Source organism: Oncorhynchus mykiss, chromosome 3 (assembly GCF_057628025.1).
Source record: "Oncorhynchus mykiss isolate SJ-2025 chromosome 3, ASM5762802v1, whole genome shotgun sequence".
Classification (NCBI taxonomy): Eukaryota; Metazoa; Chordata; class Actinopteri; order Salmoniformes; family Salmonidae; genus Oncorhynchus; species Oncorhynchus mykiss.
This window is the reverse complement of record NC_143024.1, coordinates 32386871-32408128: the sequence shown is the minus strand read 5'-3', so window position 1 is coordinate 32408128 and position 21258 is coordinate 32386871. Positions and strand designations below refer to the sequence as shown.

The 21258-nt window shown below is 43.6% G+C and overlaps 1 protein-coding gene across 1 annotated transcript in view; it reads right to left on the bottom strand.

Annotated features, from left to right (window-relative positions):
- The window catches only part of itga8 (integrin subunit alpha 8), a 71037-nt gene that overhangs the window by 20701 nt on the left and 29078 nt on the right, over positions 1-21258 (bottom strand). Inside the window, exons 14-24 of the mRNA XM_036971671.2 lie at positions 13508-13553; positions 13286-13393; positions 12496-12551; positions 12067-12224; positions 11729-11857; positions 11526-11593; positions 9252-9399; positions 8899-8991; positions 5153-5232; positions 4744-4824; positions 3784-3889 (exon numbers count right to left, since the gene is read on the bottom strand). Coding sequence (XP_036827566.2) covers positions 3784-3889; positions 4744-4824; positions 5153-5232; positions 8899-8991; positions 9252-9399; positions 11526-11593; positions 11729-11857; positions 12067-12224; positions 12496-12551; positions 13286-13393; positions 13508-13553 — 1073 coding nt within the window. The remainder of the gene's footprint in view (positions 1-3783; positions 3890-4743; positions 4825-5152; positions 5233-8898; positions 8992-9251; positions 9400-11525; positions 11594-11728; positions 11858-12066; positions 12225-12495; positions 12552-13285; positions 13394-13507; positions 13554-21258) is intronic.

The following is a 21258-nucleotide window of genomic DNA, read 5'->3' as shown; positions in this document are numbered from 1 at the left end:
TTAGTCAGCCACCAATTGTGCAAGTTCTCCCACTTAAAAATATGAGAGAGGCCTGTAATTTTCCTCATAGGTACACTTCAACTATGACAGACAAAATGAGAAAAAAAATCCAGAAAATCACATTGTAGGATTTTTTATTAACTTATTTGCAAATTATGGTGGAAAATAAGTATTTGGTCAATAACAAAAGTTTATCTCAATACTTTGATATATACCCTTTGTTGGCAATGACAGAGGTCAAATGTTTTCTGTAAGTCTTCACAAGGTTTTCACACACTGTTGCTGGTATTTTGGCCCATTCCTCCATGCAGATCTCCTCTAGAGCAGTGATGTTTTGGGGCTGTTGCTGGGCAACACGGACTTTCAACTCCCTCCAAAGATTTTCTATGGGGTTGAGATCTGGAGACAGGCTAGGCCACTCCAGGACCTTGAAATGCTTCTTACGAAGCCACTCCTTTGTTGCCCGGGCGGTGTGTTTGGGATCATTGTCATGCTGAAAGACCCAAGAAGGAAGTTTTCACTGAAAATCTCACGATACATGGCCCCATTCGTTCTTTCCTTTACACGGATCAGTCGTCCTGGTCCCTTTGCAGAAAAACAGCCCCAAAGCATGATGTTTCCACCCCCATGCTTCACAGTAGGTATGGTGTTCTTTGGATGCAACTCATCATTCTTTGTCCTCCAAACACGATGAGTTGAGTTTTTACCAAAAAGTTCTGTTTTGGTTTCATCTGACCATATGACATTCTCTCAATCTTCTTCTGGATCATCCAAATGCTCTCTAGTAAACTTCAGATGGGCCTGGACATGTACTGGCTTAAGCAGGGGGACACGTCTGGCACTGCAGGATTTGAGTCCCTTGCGGCGTAGTGTGTTACTGATGGTAGGCTTTGTTACTTTGGTCCCAGCTCTCTGCAGGTCATTCACTAGGTCACCCCGTGTGGTTCTGGGATTTTTGCTCATCGTTCTTGTGATCATTTTGACCCAACGGGGTGAGATCTTGCGCGGAGCCCCAGATCGAGGGAGATTATCAGTGGTCTTGTATGTCTTCCATTCCCTAATATTTGCTCCCACAGTTGATTGCTTCAAACCAAGCTGCTTACCTATTGCATATTCAGTCTTCCCAGCCTGGTGCAGGTCTACAATTTTGTTTCTGGTGTCCTTTGACAGCTCTTTGGTCTTGGCCATAGTGGAGTTTGGAATGTGACTGTTTGAGGTTGTGGACAGGTGTCTTTTATACTGATAACAAGTTCAAACAGGTGCCATTAATACAGGTAACGAGTGGAGGACAGAGGAGCCTCTTAAAGAAGAGGTTACAGGTCTGTGAGAGCCAGAAATCTTGCTTGTTTGTAGGTGACCAAATACTTATTTTCCACCATAATTTGCAAATAAATTCATTAAAAATCTTACAATGTGATTTTCTGGATTTTTTCCACTTATTTTGTCTGTCATAGTTGAAGTGTACCTATGATGAAAATTACAGGCCTCTCTCATCTTTTTAAGTGGGATAACTTGCACAATTGGTGGCTGACTAAATACTTTTTTGCCCCACTGTATACAGTGCCTTGCGAAAGTATTCGGCCCCCTTTAACTTTGCGACCTTTTGCCACATTTCAGGCTTCAAACATAACGATATAAAACTGTATTTTTTTGTGAAGAATCAACAACAAGTGGGACACAATCATGAAGTGGAACGACATTTATTGGATATTTCAAACTTTTTTAACAAATCAAAAACTGAAAAATTTGGCGTGCAAAATTATTCAGCCCCTTTACTTTCAGTGCAGCAAACTCTCTCCAGACGTTCAGTGAGGATCTCTGAATGATCCAATGTTGACCTAAATGACTAATGATGATAAATACAATCCACCTGTGTGTAATCAAGTCTTCGTATAAATGCACCTGCACTGTGATAGTCTCAGAGGTCCGTTAAAAGCGCAGAGAGCATCATGAAGAACAAGGAACACACCAGGCAGGTCCGAGATACTGTTGTGAAAAAGTTTAAAGCCGGATTTGGATACCAAAATATTTCCCAAGCTTTAAACATCCCAAGGAGCACTGTGCAAGCGATAATATTGAAATGGAAGGAGTATCAGACCACTGCAAATCTACCAAGACCTGGCTGTCCCTCTAAACTTTCAGTTCATACAAGGAGAAGACTGATCAGTGATGCAGCCAAGAGGCCCATGATCACTCTGGATGAACTGCAGAGATCTACAGCTGAGGTGGGAGACTCTGTCCATAGGACAACAATCAGTCGTATATTGCACAAATCTGGCCTTTATGGAAGAGTGGCAAGAAGAAAGCCATTTCTTAAAGATATCCATAAAAAGTGTCGTTTAAAGTTTGCCACAAGCCACCTGGGAGACACACCAAACATGTGGAAGAAGGTGCTCTGGTCAGATGAAACCAAAATTGAACTTTTTGGCAACAATGCAAAACGTTATGTTTGGCGTAAAAGCAACACAGCTCATCACCATGAACACACCATCCCCACTGTCAAACATGGTGGTGGCAGCATCATGGTTTGGGCCTGCTTTTCTTCAGCAGGGACAGGGAAGATGGTTAAAATTGATGGGAAGATGGATGGAGCCAAATACAGGACCATTCTGGAAGAAAACCTGATGGAGTCTGCAAAAGACCTGAGACTGGGACGGAGATTTGTCTTCCAACAAGACAATGATCCAAAACATAAAGCAACATCTACAATGGAATGGTTAAAAAATAAACATATCCAGGTGTTAGAATGGCCAAGTCAAAGTCCAGACCTGAATCCAATCGAGAATCTGTGGAAAGAACTGAAAACTGCTGTTCACAAATGCTCTCCATCCAACCTCACTGAGCTCGAGCTGTTTTGCAAGGAGGAATGGGAAAAAATGTCAGTCTCTCGATGTGCAAAACTGATAGAGACATACCCCAAGCGACTTACAGCTGTAATCGCAGCAAAAGGTGGCGCTACAAAGTATTAACTTAAGGGGGCTGAATAATTTTGCACGCCCAATTTTTCAGTTTTTGATTTGTTAAAAAAGTTTGAAATATCCAATAAATGTCGTTCCACTTCGTGATTGTGTCCCACTTGTTGTTGATTCTTCACAAAAAAATACAGTTTTATATCTTTATGTTTGAAGCCTGAAATGTGGCAAAAGGTCGCAAAGTTCAAGGGGGCCGAATACTTTCGCAAGGCACTGTATATATATATATATATATATATATATATATATATATATATATATATATGCGTAGGTATGTGTAAGTGAGTGCTTTTTTTTTTATTTTGTGTGCTTTGTCTCTGTTGTTGTTTCTCTTAATATGGGTGAAAATTGTGAAATTCCAATAAAAATACTGTTACAAAAAAGAAATTAGCCTTTTAAAATGATAAACTTGGATTAGCTAACACAGCGGGCCATTGGAACACAGGAGTGATGGTTGCTGATAATGGGCCTCTGTACGCCTATGTAGGTAGATATTCCATTAACAAATCTGCCATTTCCAGTTACAATAGTCATTTACAATATTAACAATATCTACACTGTATTTCTGATCAATTTGATGTTATTTTAAAGTACAAAAAAATGTGTTTTTCTTTCAAAAACAAGGACATTTCTAAGTGACACCAAACCTTTGAACGATAGTGTATGTCTGATTCCCCCTCGTATCCCTCCACCCCGCTCTTTCTTTCTCTCTCTCTTCCTTTATGACAGTAATTACCACTGTTCAGGAGGCCTTTGATCAGACAGCAGACAGCACTTACAGGGCTACTGCTTTTACTGTGTGTGTATGTACCTCGTAGATGTGTGTGACCTGGGGTCCTACGTCATCCTCTTTGACCGGCTTCTCTTTGGGCTCCCAGTGAGGAAACGGAAGAACCACCTGAGAGGGATGACACACCCTGGAAAGGGAGAGAGAGAGAGAGAGGCAGAGAAAGAGATGGGAAAGAGAGAAAGAAAGAAAAAGAGGAGCAATAGAGAAATAAAGAGAAGAGAGAGAGTATGAGAACAAATTATATGGAGAACAAATGATATGCAACATCCAGGACAACTTGGGGGGTGAACACCAAGCCAATCACCACTTCGCTGCCAAACACAACTTACCCAACGCCGGTTGGACCTTAACCTCCAGCCCCCCACACCCACAGCCCCCCACGGATCACTGTCTGTTTGTGTGTACAACTGCCTTAGAACCAGCCAAGTCACTCTGGGTCCAGGCTTTGAAGTGTGTATGTGTGTGTGGGGGGATAGTAAAACAAGGAACATTCGGACAAGTGGGGACATTTTGTCAGAACCCACAAGGAAAAAAGCTATTTTAGGCTTGGGAGTTAAGGTTAGGGTTACAATTAGGGTTAGGGTAAGGTTTCGTTTTAGGGTTAGGGGTTAAGCTTAGCATTAAGGTTAGGGTTAGGTTAACGGTTAGGGAAAAAAGGAGTTTGAATGGGAATCAATGTTTTGTTCCCCACATCGATAGTAAATCAAACGTGTGTGTATGTGTGTGCAAGCGTGTATGTGACGAAGGAGCACTAGCACTGGCTCATGTGTGCATGATTAGCAGAGATCTATTCATAGAAACATACACAGACAACCACACTAGGCAATAGAAATATAGAAAACTAAATGAGCCTGTCTCACCTACATGGCACAAGACAAAGAGATACACTGTATGACAACAAAGTGCATCAAATACAGCAAAGATATTCTAATGTCACAGGGTTAGAGAAAAGATCAATCAGAACAAAGATGTATCACTCACCCCCTCAGGTCTAGCTGAGCTCTGGCAGAGATGGAGAGAGACAGACTGACTGGGTTGCTCTTGGAGTTGTCTTTGTTTGAACTGTAAGATAAGAGACACACATGAGTCAATAAAGATGTTTGGATGTAGAGTCTGCACCATGGCCTGACGATGTATGGTGTGTGTGCGTGTGCATGTGTGCGCGTGTGAGTAAATGAGTGAGTGAGCGTGTGTTTGTGGCGAGATGAACAGTCAATGTTTTGTGTCGTCTGTTTCCCTCCGGCCATCTGTCTCGACGCTCTTTGTTTGGGAAAGCCACAGAAATCCTCAGAATTCTGACAGAGGTTCCTTTTTACAGTTATGTGTGTCACAGCTCTTCCGCAGTGTGTGTATGTGTATTTGCATGCCTTTGCCTGTGTGTGTCTGTCACCTGTGGATCTGTAGGTCAAAGTCAATGTGAGGACCGGCATCATCCAGCCTTTGGACAGCAAACCTTAAACCTACAGATACCTGGAGACAGAGACAGTGAGACAAAGAGAGAAGGACAGAGAGGGACAGAGAGACAAAGGGAGAGGGACAGAGACAGAAAGAGACAATTCAAAGTCTGTCAGTGACATCTGTAAGTGTTCAGTTAAACCGAGCAGCCTTCTAACCCCATGTAGAGTTTCCCTTTGTTAAAACTAACCAGAACCTGGCCATGGTATGTGTATCTGGGTTACGTATCTGTATTGTGTGTGTGTGTCTCAGTTGGAGGATCAGTACAGATCTGTGGGCTGAGACAGACCAGATCCCTTTCCCTCTAGTCTTCAGACCCCAGTTAAACCCCCCTCAACCCTTGCTTAACTCACACCATGTGGAGGGCTTAGTTCATAACCATGATTATGATAATGGCTTCTTGCATTTGTGTGTGTGTGTGTGTGTAATAATGTTGTCATGAGCAACAGGTCAGACACTAGTCAATGCCGGAAACTCTTAAACACGCGCTAAAACTACAAGGGAGAAGCCTGAGGGCGGAAACTCATTAGGACTCCAAAGTCAAAGAGACTTTATTGTACATCAGAGAGAGAATCAGTAAAACTCAACAGAGATGACGAAAAATCAAATGAGTCTAAATCACTGAGGTCCCCAGGCTGAGAGAAAGAGAGAGAGACAGACAGAGTGACCCAAATATATCTCTCTCCCCAAATCTGGAAAACATGTATTTCCTGTCGCTTCTCTCCCATGTCTTGAACAGCACCACCACCACTATAAAACTGTCTAATCTGGATCTACTGTAAAACCCACCATAGTACAGAGACAGAGTTTGTCAAGGAAATTATCTAGTGCATCGAGCAGCCATCGACCTGATCTAATGTATCGACCAGCCATCGACCTGATCTAATGTATCGACCAGCCATCGACCTGTTCTAATGCATCGACAACCATCGACCTGTTCTAATATATCGACCTGATCTAATGCATCAACCAGCCATCGACCTGTTCTAATGCATCGACCAGCCATCGACCTGTTCTAATGCATCGACCAGCCATCGACCTGATCTAATGCATCGACCAGCCATCGACCTGTTCTAATGCATCGATCAGCCATCGACCTGATCTAATGCATTGACCTGATCTAATGTATCGACCAGCCATCGACCTGATCTAATGCATCGACCGGCCATCAACCTGATCTAATGCATCGACCAGCCATCGACCTGATCTAATGCATCGACCAGCCATCGACCTGTTCTAATGCATCGACCAACCATCGACCTGTTCTAATATAATCGACCTGATCTAATGCATTGACCAGCCATCGACCTGTTCTAATGCATCGACCAACCATCGACCTGTTCTAATATAATCGACCTGATCTAATGCATCGACCAGCCATCGACCTCTTCTAATGCATCGACCAACCATCGACCTGTTCTAATGCATCGACCAGCCATCGACCTGATCTAATGCATTGACCAGCCATCAACCTGATCTAATGCATCGACCTGATCTAATGCATCGACCAGCCATCGACCTGATCTAATGCATCGACCAGCCATCGACCTGTTCTAATGCATCGACCAACCATCGACCTGTTCTAATATAATCGACCTGATCTAATGCATCGACCAGCCATCGACCTCTTCTAATGCATCGACCAACCATCGACCTGTTCTAATGCATCGACCAGCCATCGACCTGATCTAATGCATTGACCAGCCATCAACCTGATCTAATGCATCGACCTGATCTAATGCATCGACCAGCCATAGATCTGATCTAATGCATTGACCAGCCATCGACCTGATCTAATGCATTGACCAGCCATCAACCTGTTCTAAGCCATCGACCTGATCTAATGCATCGACCAGCCATCGACCTGATCTAATATATCGACCAGCCATCGACCTGATCTAATGCATCGACCAGCCATCGACCATGGCTCTGTGACTGTTCTCATATTCCTTGTAAGAGAAGGGATGTAAGAGAAGGGATTGACACTGTCGACCAAACTAACAGATAGGTATCTATTTGTTTTTCTGGCCAGTGAGACCTCTGATTGCTCTAAGGCTATATATGGTGTTCCACAGGCCTCTGTACAGGGGCCGTTTCTGTTCACATTGTACATGCTGACTGTCTGGCAGAGGTGGCACAACAGGCCCCAGAGTGGTGTAGCGGAAGACAAAATTCTGAGGACCTTCATTTTTCCTGATCTGGTAACTTAACCAGGTAAAACTCTGGACCTTATACGGTATGACGTGATTCATCTGTTTAATATGGGCTATGATGGGACCAGAGTTTTTCTAATCAGGTCACATGGTTTAAAAAAACTCCTGGCCTTGGGGAGGATGAAAACCCTGTCAAACTGCAGCAACCTTGTACTTGTTCATATGAATTATATTTTAAAAAAGGACTAGGGGGGTCCTATAGACAGACACTGAGAAAGAAACACGATTGGACAATAAAACACAGGGGTGAGCTTGCTTTATGTAGGTTTGCATCATGTAGTTTGCATTATTGTGTTTATATGTTATATTATTGTGTTTATATTTCACAACATTACCGCTTCGTTTACCCTGGCCAGAGGAACAGGGCCCATAGTAGACTACACTATGCAGCTGCTGTTAGTATTCTACAGTTGATCAGACCGAAAAATTGTCTCGTTTCCATGCAACACATCATGTCAGCTCGCTAATGTTTAGGAAGGCTGCTCCATTTATGTAAGAGTTTTTGCTTGTGTCTGTCGGGAGTGATGAGTTATCAGCTTGCTAAATAAATACCAGAGGAAAGTGGAGATCGCCTTGAGCTTTATGCCAGCCTGCGGGACCTGCGTTATCCATTAATCTGATTGGTCAAGACACACAAAGAGCCTGTAGCAGCACTCCAGTGTGCAGTCTGCATTTTAGAGGCTTGACTCAAAAATATTAGAATGAGAAAAAGATACGTTCAAAATGGTCTACAAGCGTTATTCCGGCTGCATGATTAGTAAGTGTGTGTGTGTGTTTATTATATAAAAGCTCATGAATTCCTATAGGTCCAAAGGGGCAAGGGTAAGTATGTATGGGACACATCTGGTCTGAAGGAGAGCTGACGTGCACACACGCACACAAACACACACACTCTTCAACCCCTTGGAGCCCTCTAAAGCCGCACCCCAGAAGTGAAATATGATCACATAATTGATTTATCAGAATGCTGTGTGTCGCTTCTAGAGCTAACAAATACTGCTCTCAGGCTCACACCACACACACACTTATGCACGTAGCCAAGTATACACACACACACAAACACATACACACACACACACAAACACACACACACACACACACACAAACACACATGCACACACAGACAGACTGGTTACAGAAACACAGGGTAGAGTTACATGTCGGAAAGGACCACTCTTTACTTAACAAAGCCTGTGCTTCCTGGATGTGTCATGCAAGGGGCGAACGGATTAACACACACAGAAAAACCCACAGACAGCTTCAGAGTGTGGGACTCAGTGGGGCACGGGGTATCTGGGTGATCAATCACCATGGTAAATATCAATCAGCACCGCTGTATCTGATTGACAGCTTCCTGTTTGGACAGGAAGTGGATGTTTCCAAGTAAAGGGGAGGTCAGTGTGGGGGCATGTATGTGTGTGTATCTTTTGTGTGTTCATTTGTGTGTGTGTGAGTGTGTTGGACTTACTTCTGTTCCAGCAACCATAGGGTTCCCCAGGTCACACACCACCAGTCTGGAGTCATTCACCATTCTGTACTCACAGTTCAACCTGGATAGAGACTGGAGAGGAGTGGAGGGCAGGCAAAAAGAGAGGAGGTGGAAGGGAGAGGGTGGAAGAGGAAGAGAAGTGATATGTGGGGGAAGGGAGGAGAGGAAGAGAGTGATGAATGTTCTGACAGTAACAACCTCATCCATCTTAGTGCCCCATTGTCAACAGGATGTAATGTAATGGTAAAGAGGTCAGCAAGGCGGTAGGGTCTAGTTGAGCTGGGCTAGGGTCAGTGTGGGGGGTGATAGTGTGTGTGAATGTGTGTTCTCACCTCTATCCTGCGTTCCACTCCTATGTAATCAGCCTCAGGGGGTAGGAGTGTGTGTAGCTCTGTCTCATATGCCCCCTCTCCTTTGTTAACCGCGTTTATGGTCAACATGACCAGGTTGTCATCCCCGATCACCAGCTCTGTACGGTCCCTGTATTTGTGTGTGTCCAGGAGAGAGAAAAAAACAAGTCAATACTATGTCAAACAGTAGAGGTCAGAATATGTGTGTGTGTGTCAGTCAGAGGAGAATGACAGGGTGTTTTTGTTGGGCTGCCATGGCGATAGCATACAGATGGAAACAGTAGAAAAACACACACACACACAGGCCTCACTACACGCTTGCTAATGCAAACAATCAGAGAGTAAACTTCTCTCCTTGCATGCTGTAACACAGTCCTACACTTTGTTTGGGTGTGTGTGTATATGAATGTGTGTGAGTGTGAGTATGTACATATGTTGAAAGTTTACAGGTTGACAAGGACTTTTCTGAATCTTCCCAACATGCCTCACTTGACAGGGCAGGGCACAACACACACCACAAGGTGTAACACACCCCTATATCAGTAAGATTATTTAACTGCTGTATTTAAATGAGACTGTAACTGATTCATGTTGACGTATATGCTACATATGTTAGATACAGTACATACAGTGCCTTGCGAAAGTATTCGGCCCCCTTGAACTTTGCGACCTTTTGCCACATTTCAGGCTTCAAACATAAAGATATAAAACTGTATTTTTTTGTGAAGAATCAACAACAAGTGGGACACAATCATGAAGTGGAACGACATTTATTGGATATTTCAAACTTTTTTAACAAATCAAAAACGGAAATATTGGGCGTGCAAAATTATTCAGCCCCCTTAAGTTAATACTTTGTAGCGCCACCTTTTGCTGCGATTACAGCTGTAAGTCGCTTGGGGTATGTCTCTATCAGTTTTGCACATCGAGAGACTGAATTTTTTTCCCATTCCTCCTTGCAAAACAGCTCGAGCTCAGTGAGGTTGGATGGAGAGCATTTGTGAACAGCAGTTTTCAGTTCTTTCCACAGATTCTCGATTGGATTCAGGTCTGGACTTTGACTTGGCCATTCTAACACCTGGATATGTTTATTTTTGAACCATTCCATTGTAGATGTTGCTTTATGTTTTGGATCATTGTCTTGTTGGAAGACAAATCTCCGTCCCAGTCTCAGGTCTTTTGCAGACTCCATCAGGTTTTCTTCCAGAATGGGCCTATATTTGGCTCCATCCATTTTCCCATCAATTTTAACCATCTTCCCTGTCCCTGCTGAAGAAAAGCAGGCCCAAACCATGATGCTGCCACCACCATGTTTGACAGTGGGGATGGTGTGTTCAGCTGTGTTGCTTTTACGCCAAACATAACGTTTTGCATTGTTGCCAAAAAGTTCAATTTTGGTTTCATCTGACCAGAGCACCTTCTTCCACATGTTTGGTGTGTCTCCCAGGTGGCTTGTGGCAAACTTTAAACAACACTTTTTATGGATATCTTTAAGAAATGGCTTTCTTCTTGCCACTCTTCCATAAAGGCCAGATTTGTGCAATATACGACTGATTGTTGTCCTATGGACAGAGTCTCCCACCTCAGCTGTAGATCTCTGCAGTTCATCCAGAGTGATCATGGGCCTCTTGGCTGCATCACTGATCAGTCTTCTCCTTGTATGAACTGAAAGTTTAGAGGGACAGCCAGGTCTTGGTAGATTTGCAGTGGTCTGATACTCCTTCCATTTCAATATTATCGCTTGCACAGTGCTCCTTGGGATGTTTAAAGCTTGGGAAATATTTTGGTATCCAAATCCGGCTTTAAACTTCTTCACAACAGTATCTCGGACCTGCCTGGTGTGTTCCTTGTTCTTCATGATGCTCTCTGCGCTTTTAACGGACCTCTGAGACTATCACAGTGCAGGTGCATTTATACGAAGACTTGATTACACACAGGTGGATTGTATTTATCATCATTAGTCATTTAGGTCAACATTGGATCATTCAGAGATCCTCACTGAACGTCTGGAGAGAGTTTGCTGCACTGAAAGTAAAGGGGCTGAATAATTTTGCACGCCCAATTTTTCCGTTTTTGATTTGTTAAAAAAGTTTGAAATATCCAATAAATGTCGTTCCACTTCATGATTGTGTCCCACTTGTTGTTGATTCTTCACAAAAAAATACAGTTTTATATCGTTATGTTTGAAGCCTGAAATGTGGCAAAAGGTCGCAAAGTTAAAGGGGGCCGAATACTTTCGCAAGGCACTGTACTTACATGCTTGCAGACAGCTGGAGGTCTGGAATACACTCGTTGTCTTCCCCACAGTCCAGCAGAATATACGCCTGAGAAATAAAGGAGAGAGGGATTGGGGGAGGATTTAGGTCTAGTCTAACAGTACTCATATGCTGTAAGTGGTCTTGATTGGATGAGAAAGAGAGCCCACACACACACACACACACACACACACACACACACACCTGTTCCTGCAGGAAGGTACTGCTGTAGCGGTTGAGGACAGGGGGGAGGTCCAGGTTGGAAGGAGGGGCTAAACTGTAGTTCAGAGCCAATGAGATGGGAGTCAATTTATCCCTAAATTCATCCTCCCCCTGAGAGTGACAGAGAGAGAAGGGGGGGGGGGGGGGGGGAGAGACACCATGTAACAGAAAGTTTGTTCACTATAACACAATAACTGGTCCAAAAACAGGTTCAGCTGAGTTGACAGATGTTTTGAGAGGATCTTGTCCAAACACAGCAAGGACGGAGGCCTCAAAAAAACTAAAATCCATTATTTGGCAGTGGAGTGTGTTTGACTTACTCGTAGGTAGACCGTGTAGTTCAGGCAGGAGTGTGGACGGCTGTGGCCAAGAGTTAGGACCCCTGTGTGCTGGGGCTGATGGGAATCCAGGAAATGAACTCTTTTTACTCCGCCCCTCACACCTTTCAGCCAATCCAGTTGCAGCTCTGCATTCAAGACTGGGAGAGGTGGAGGAGAGAGGGGGATGGAGGGAGAGAGTGAGGAGGGGTTCCATATGGTCCCATCCTGTGTGGAAGTGTGTGTGTATTCTCATCTGGTGTGCAGGAGGGAACCCTGTGTATTGTCTACTTTATCCCTTTTAGATTCAACAGAGCATCATTAGCCAGTGGAAACAATGCATTCATACATTCATATAGTCAGCATCTCTAACACTAACTTATACATAAAACCTCTACCTCCCCCTCTTCATCCCCAGTCAGAGCAACTTACCTACAGAGTCTGGGATCCCCACACCGCTCACCTTCGCACAAATATCTACCCTGAGACTGGATAACAGAGAGAGAGAGGTAGAGATACAAGGGAGATTGGGACAGGATAAAAACATGTTTCTTCTGTATATATGTCTGTGTGTGTATGTGTCAATGTGTGTTTGTGTGTGTGTGTGTGTACGCGCTCATTAGATTCCAGGATATTAATGGTGCAGGTCTCCCTCTGTAGGAGTTACTTTCCTGTTCCTGATAGAAGGGACAATAACACACACACACACACACACACACAAACACATACTGGGGTTCTCTAGCAGTGAAATGCCTGTCAACCAGAAACACTCAGGAGAGAACAATGATTAGAACAAAAACTTCCTCTTTACCGCTCGTCCTCTCAGTCTCCCCAAAACCACCAAAAAAACAACTCAACTGGCCAAAGCTCTCAATAAAACAATTATTCAATGAAAGAAAAAGCAACAGTCCCAGACAGTCCTAAAAACTCCCTAATAGTACATGTGTTGTTGTGTCCTGTCTCGTTCCTCCAGCCAGTCTGATGGTTTATTTCAATCAGCCGTGTTTGTTTTGACTGAATTCCACAATTTAGTGTTGTCTGTCAATCTGCCCAAACACACCATGTCTCTGTCCCTGCCAACACACATAGCCTATAAAGAACCCTATTGGTCTTACGTCTGTCACTCACTAGGTTACCATGGTGTAGGGTTTCTGGAAAGGCAGGGCATGTGTGTGACTGCTTGTGTGGGTGCGTGTGTGCTTGCATGCGTGTGTGTACTCACCAGGTTACCATGGTATCAGATTCTGTCAGGAGGCAGGATCGGTCGTCAGGGTTCAGGATTCTAGGAGTCAGGATCATCTCAGCCTCCACTGACACTACAGGACGAGCCCTACACAAACGCACGCATGCACACGCACACAATTAATTTCACCATTGTAAACTAGCAGCCAATCTGATACACGAAACAATGTAGTCTAGCCAATCAGAGAATTAAATATCTTACCTGTACACCGACACCTCCCCTTTACCAAATGCTCCCACTATCAGATCTACAGTGAAAGAGAGACAGACAGACAGACAGACAGACAGACAGACAGACAGACAGACAGACAGACAGACAGACAGACAGAGAGAGAGTCTATGAGCTTCAAAGAACGCCACAGATGGGACTGATTTCATGGTCTGAGCAATCTCATCAAGCACAGACCTCTCATGTTTTACACACACTGACACACACACATACACAAACACATTTAGTCTGTACCAGCTTTGAGTTGTGAATACAACCATTTTCGCAGCACTATTTTGGTTCAGAATGAAACTATCCAAATAGGAACACAGTGTGCGTGTCGCAACGGAGAAACCCCACGGCACATTCAAGCTCCATTAGAACGTTCCCATTGGTCCAATCAGATCCCTCTGCTACACAACAACAACACTCCCTCACTTTACTATAATCATGTGCCTTATACAACCAGTCAGTCTGCAGCAGCCACTTAACTAGTCCATTGCTCTACTCAGTTCATTTGTGATTATGTGTTTTGAAGATGGAGTCTTAAATGGGTTTTTGTTTAAAATAGAGCTGCACTTTAATGAGACAGACCACGCTCACACACACACACAGACACACCCCAGCGTTGACTGAACGTCTGAAACTTAATCAATGCAAGTCTTCCCTGCCAGACACACTAAGCTAAGCTAACACAATGCTAACATAGGAGTGACTGGGATATATAGAATATGCCCCCAACCATAGATGTAGCTAGTCCTGTCACTTGAAGACAGAGGTTAAGCTAAGCTCTGAAGCTGCTACAGCACTGGGACTGGGGACAGAGGCTAAGATAAGTCATGCTAATATCAATGAGGCTGAGGGTCAGAGGCTAAGGTAAGTCATGCTAATATCAATGAGGCTGAGGGTCAGAGGCTAAGTTTACTTATGATAATATATCAATGGGACTGGTTAAGCTCATTAGTTCTGACCTCTGCAGTTCTGTTTGAAAGAGTTCTGAGCTCTCTAATTCCATCGGTCTAGTGGAGGTCATGAGAAAAATGTGATCAGGACCTATAAGGGTTGATGTGGTTCTGAAAACTTGTGACAGAAAGGTTGTCTCCAGTTTACTAGAAAGAGTCAAATTGAGAACTCCTCCTCAGATAGCCTTTAATCTTTTGGGAATATACAATCCTGGCTATCCATCAAATAAAACAGACTAGGTTAAGTCTTGATGCTGATAGAGGGCTAGAGTGTCATACACAGGGGCACCCCGTTAGTGACATCTGTTTAAATGGTTAAACTATTAGAGTCAAATACTAAAACGTTCCCATAGATCTATTGAGTGTGTGTGTGTGTGTGTGTGTGTGTGTGTGTGTGTGTGTGTGTGTGTCTGTATATGCGTGTGTTCTTGTGTGTGTGTGTGTGTGTGTGTGTGTGTCTGTATATGCGTGTGTTCTTGTGTGTGTGTGTGTGTGTGTGTGTGTGTCTGTATATGCATGTGTTCTTGTGTGTGTGTGTGTGTGTGTGTGTGCACGTGCGCGTGTTTAAGTGAACGTGTATCTAAATTGAATGTAGGAGTGGTTCATCTGTTTTTGCAGTCAGTGAGAGTGCCTTAACCTACTGGTCCTCTGAAACCACAACATTCAACATTACACCCTAGCCCCCAGTGTGTGTGTGTGTGTGTGTGCGTGCGTGCATGCGTGTGTGTGTGTTTTATAGGTGTAACAAGGGGCGGTAGAGAAAGGGGGACCTCTAGCTGTCTGTGGGGTATGGGGGGCAGTTCGAAAGGTAGAGGTGAGGAGGGAAGGAGGAACGGGGGAACGAGAGGGAATGAGGAAGAGGGGAAAGAGAAGGAAGAGGGGAACGAGGCAGAGAGGAGGAAAGAGGACAGCAGTTAAAGCACTTGGCCTTTCAACCACAATCTGCAAGTCATCAAAGCTAAGGTGTGCTTTTAGCAGGCAGATCTAACCGCACACACACACACACACACACACACACAAACACACACACACACACACACACACACACACACAAAAAAAGTACAGTCCAAACATCAGCTCAGCCTCAGGGACCCAAACTTCCAACAGAAGAATGCTGCTCTCATTCCAAAGTCCTGGATCTGTCCGTCTTACACTCCAGAGAAACCCAACCCCACTTCTACCGTAGGTGTATGTGTGCATACGTGCGTACCAGTGGAGGCTGCTGAGGGGAGGACGGCTCATAATAATGGCCGGAATGGAGCGAATGGAATGGCATCAAACACCTGGAAACCATGTGTTTGATACCATGCCGCTCCAGTCACTACCAAAAGCCTGTCCTCCCCAATGAAGGTGCCACCAACCTCCTATGGTGCGTGCCTATGTGTGTGTGTGAGTGAGTGAGTGAGTGAGTGAGTGAGTGAGTGAGTGTGTGTGTGTGTGTGTGTGAGTGTGTGAGTGCACGTTCCTCCCATAGGTACAGTTGTACATACACTTTAGCCAAATACATTTAAACTCAGTTTATCATAATTCCTGAATTTAATCCTAGTAAAATCCCTGTTTTAGGTCAGTTAGGATCACCACTTTGTTTCACCGGCTTTCTAGTCACCATCAATCCATGTTTCAGTTTAGTTTAGTTTTGTCTGTATTACATACACACCTTGTTTCAATTACATATCACGTTCCTTATTTAACCCTCTGGCATACATTTCTGTTCTGTCCGTGATTGTTGGTGTCATAAGTGCTTGTTGTATGTGCTAGTGTGTATGTATGTTCCTATTTGGAATTTTTGCTTGACTTTTTTGAGTAAACTCCGTTGTGTTGCTCAAACCTGTGTACTGCGCCTGACTCTACATCTCTGCACCCAATCGCTTACAGAATCACGGACCATTCAAATGGAGTCAGCAGGTGCAGCCAGCCCTTCTCTCACAGTAGAGGAGCGCGTTCAGCAGCACCCGACCATGTTACACAGTCTAGGGACAGCCATGGATCGCGTGCTGCAAACAATGGACAGATGGGAGAGAGGAGGCTTTCCTGTAAATACTACATCATCACCTCCGCCCGCACCTCAACCTACACCGATGTCCACTGCTCCGTGGTCAGGACCCAGTGGGATTCGGCTCCTGACAGAGCTGGTGTAATGGAGTCAGGTTTGTAGGCCTCCTTGCTCGCACATCCTTTTTCAGTTCTGTCCACAAATTCTCTATAGGTTTGAGGTCAGAGCTTTGTGATGGCCACTCCAATACCTTGACTTTGTTGACCTTAAGCCCTTTTGCCACAACTTTGGAAGTATGCTTGGGGTCATTGTCCATTTGGAAGACCCATTTGCGACCAAGCTTTAACTTCCTGACTGATGTCTTGAGATGTTGCTTCACCTTATTTATATAATTTTCCTACCTCATGTGGCCATCTATTTTGTGAAGTGCACCAGTTCCTCCTGCAGAAAAGCACCCCCACAACATGACTCTGCCACCCCCGTGCTTCACGGTTGGGATGGTGTTCTTCGGCTTGCAAGCCTCCCCCATTTTCCTCAAAACATAACGATGGTCATTATGGACAAACAGTTCTATTTTTGTTTCATCAGACCAGAGGACATCTCTCCAAAAAGTACGATCTTTGTCCCCATGTGCAGTTGTAAACCGTAGTCTGTCTTTTTTATGGCTGTATTGGAGCAGTGGCTTCTTCCTTGCTGAGTGGCCTTTCAGGTTATGTCGATATAGGATTTGTTTTACTGTGGATATAGATACTTTGTACCTGTTTCCTCCAGCATCTTCACAAGGTCCTTTGCTGTTGTTCTGGGATGGATTTGCACTTTTCGCACCAAAGTACGTTCATCTCTAGGAGACAGAACATGTCTCCTTCCTGAGCAGTATGACGGCTGCGTGTTCCCATGGTGTTTATACTTGCGTACTATTGTTGGTACAGATGAACGTGGTACCTTCAGGCGTTTGGAAATTGCTCCCAAGGATGAACCAGACTTGTGGAGGTCAACAATTTTTTCTGAAGTCTTTGCCGACTTCTTCTGATTTTTCCATGATGTCAAGCAAAGAGGCACTGAGTTTGAAGGCAGGCCTTGAAATACATCCACAGGTACACCTCCAATTGACTCAGTTGTCAATTAGCCTGTCAGAAGCTTCTAAAGCCATGACATTATTTTCTGGAATTTTCCAAGTTGTTTCAAGGCACAGTCAACTTAGTGTATGTAAACTCCTGACCCACTGGAATTGTGATACAGTGAATTATAAGTTAAATAATCTGTCTGTAAACAATTGTTGGAAAAATGACTTGTGTCATGCACACAGTAGATGTCCTAAACGACTTGCCAAAACTATAGTTCGTTAACAAGAAATATGTGGAGTGGTTGAAAAACAAGTTTTAATGATTCCAACCTAAGTGTGTGTATACTTCCGACTTCAACTGTACATGCATTGTGTTTGTACAGTGTGTGTGACTGAGTAACTCGATGTGGGGTGATTCTGTATAGGGACTGGCTTTGGTTCATAGCCTGGCACAGACTCAACACTTACACTCAGAGGCCAGAGAAATTGATCACAAGCCATGCAGTGCATGTGTGTGCATGTCTGTGTACGTGTGTGTGTGTTAGTGTGTGTGATGTTTTCATTGTAAAAGACCCAGATTTCCTGTTTGCAGAATGGAGAGATCAGAGCAGGTCTGTTGTTGTTACAGAAAGAAGAAAAGATGGAAAGAAAAAAGAAGTACAAAGACTGAACTATGCTGCCTTTAGAATGGCTACCTTTCAGCTTGGTCTATAGAGGTACAAAGACTGAACTATGCTGTCTTTAGAATGGCTACCTTTCAGCTTGGTCTATAGAGGTACAAAGACTGAACTATGCTGCCTTTAGAATGGCTACCTTTCAGCTTGGTCTATAGAAGTACAAAGACTGAACTATGCTGTCTTTAGAATGGCTACCTTTCAGCTTGGTCTATAGAAGTACAAAGACTGAACTATGCTGCCTTTAGAATGGCTACCTTTCAGCTTGGTCTATAGAAGTACAAAGACTGAACTATGCTGCCTTTAGAATGGCTACCTTTCAGCTTGGTCTATAGAAGTACAAAGACTGAACTATGCTGCCTTTAGAATGGCTACCTTTCAGCTTGGTCTATAGAGGTACAAAGACTGAACTATGCTGCCTTTAGAATGGCTACCTTTCAGCTTGGTCTATAGAAGTACAAAGACTGAACTATGCTGCCTTTAGAATGGCTACCTTTCAGCTTGGTCTATAGAAGTACAAAGACTGAACTATGCTGCCTTTAGAATGGCTACCTTTCAGCTTGGTCTATAGAGGTACAAAGACTGAACTATGCTGTCTTTAGAATGGCTACCTTTCAGCTTGGTCTATAGAGGTACAAAGACTGAACTATGCTGTCTTTAGAATGGCTACCTTTCAGCTTGGTCTATAGAAGTACAAAGACTGAACTATGCTGCCTTTAGAATGGCTACCTTTCAGCTTGGTCTATAGAGGTACAAAGACTGAACTATGCTGCCTTTAGAATGGCTACCTTTCAGCTTGGTCTATAGAGGTACAAAGACTGAACTATGCTGCCTTTAGAATGGCTACCTTTCAGCTTGGTCTATAGAAGTACAAAGAATGGAACTATGCTGCCTTTAGAATGGCTACCTTTCAGCTTGGTCTATAGAGGTACAAAGACTGAACTATGCTGCCTTTAGAATGGCTACCTTTCAGCTTGGTCTATAGAGGTACAAAGACTGAACTATGCTGCCTTTAGAATGGCTACCTTTCAGCTTGGTCTATAGAAGTACAAAGACTGAACTACACTGCTTTTAGAATGGCTCCAAATTGAGGGGAAAACAAGGGGGTTCAAAAGTTTAATTTCCAAACATGTGCAGTCTTAAATCACCTTTTAAGAACCCGTGATTCCAAGTAGATGAATGTGTATACAAACACTCACACAGACATTCAGACTACCACTGACTGAACATGTAAATACAAACACTCTGAAGGATTTCCCTTCAGATTGCTGTAGTGTGGCATGTTCATCTGTACCATGACATCACAAAAGAGGAAGTCTCTCCAAAGTAATACTAGCCATATGAACATGTTCTTCTGAAGAATTGGAGGCTTGTGTCCGCTAGAGGCCTACAACGCTATGGTGAAATATCTGGCGAACAGACTAAACACTTTCAAATGGAAATTTAAAAACAATTATATTCATCATCTCCAGCACCATCCCAACATGAACATATGTGGAAATGGCACGTTTCTATGTTTTGTAGCAAAAAAATATAAGGAAAATAAGTGTTTCCAAAGACATCATCAAACAATAAGTAGACAATGCCTACTCATAATTGGTTAAAATCACATCATGCACACTGATGATGTTATTGGAAACACTTACAGTGGGGCAAAAAAGTATTTAGTCAGACACAAATTGTGCAAGTTCTCCCACTTAAAAAGATGAGAGAGGCCTGTAATTTTCATCATAGGTACACTTCAACTAAGACAGAAAACATGAGCATTGTTTTCTCCAGAAAATCACATTGTAGCATTTTTAATGAATTTATTTGCAAATTATGGTGGAAAATAAGTATTTGGTCAATAACAAAAGTATATCTCAATACTTTGTTATACACCCTTTGTTGGCAATGACAGAGGTCAAACGTTTTCTGTAAGTCTTCACAAGGTTTTCACACACTGTTGCTGGAAATTTGGCCCATTCCTCCATGCAGATCTCCTCTAGAGCAGTGATGTTTTGGGGCTGTTGCTGGGCAAAACAGACTTTCAACTCCCTCCAAAGATTTTCTATGGGGTTGAGATCTGGAGACTGGCTAGGCCACTCCAGGACCTTGAAATGCTTCTTACGAAGCCACTCCTTCGTTGCCCGGGCGGTGTGTTTGGGATCATTGTCATGCTGAAAGACCCAGCTACATTTAATCTTCAATGCCCTTGCTGATGGAAGGAGGTTTTCACTCAAAATCTCACGATACATGGCCCCATTCATTCTTTCCTTTACACGGATCAGTCGTTCTGGTCCCTTTGCAGAAAAACAGCCCCAAAGCTTGATTTTTTTCCACCCCCATGCTTCACAGTAGGTATGATGTTATTTGGATGCAACTCAGCATTCTTTGTCCTCCAAACAGGACGAGTTGAGTTTTTACCAAAAAGTTATATTTTGGTTTCATATGACCATATGACATTCTCCCAATCTTCTTCTGGATCATCCAAATGCTCTTTAGCAAACTTCAGACGGGCCTGGACATGTATTGGCTTAAGCAGGGGGACACGTCTGGCACTGCAAGATTTGAGTCCCTGGCAGCGTAGTGTGTTACTGATGGTAGGCTTTGTTACTTTTGTCCCAGCTCTCTGCAGGTCATTCACTAGGTCCCCCCGTGTGGTTCTGGGATTTTTGCTCACCGTTCTTGTGATCATTTTGACTCCACGGGGTGAGATCTTGCGTGGAGCCCCAGATCGAGGGAGATTATCAGTGGTCTTGTATGTCTTCCATTTCCTAATAATTGCTCCCACAGTTGATTTCTTCAAACCAAGCTGCTTACCTATTGCATATTCAGTCTTCCCAGCCTGGTGCAGGTCTACAATTTTGTTTCTGGTGTCCTTTGACAGCTCTTTGGTCTTGGCCATAGTGGAGTTTGGAATGTGACTGTTTGAGGTTGTGGACAGGTGTCTTTTATACTGATAACAAGTTCAAACAGGTGCCATTAATACAGGTAATGAGTGGAGGACAGAGGAGCCTCAAAAAGAAGAAGTTACAGGTCTGTGAGAGCCAGAAATCTTGCTTGTTTGTAGG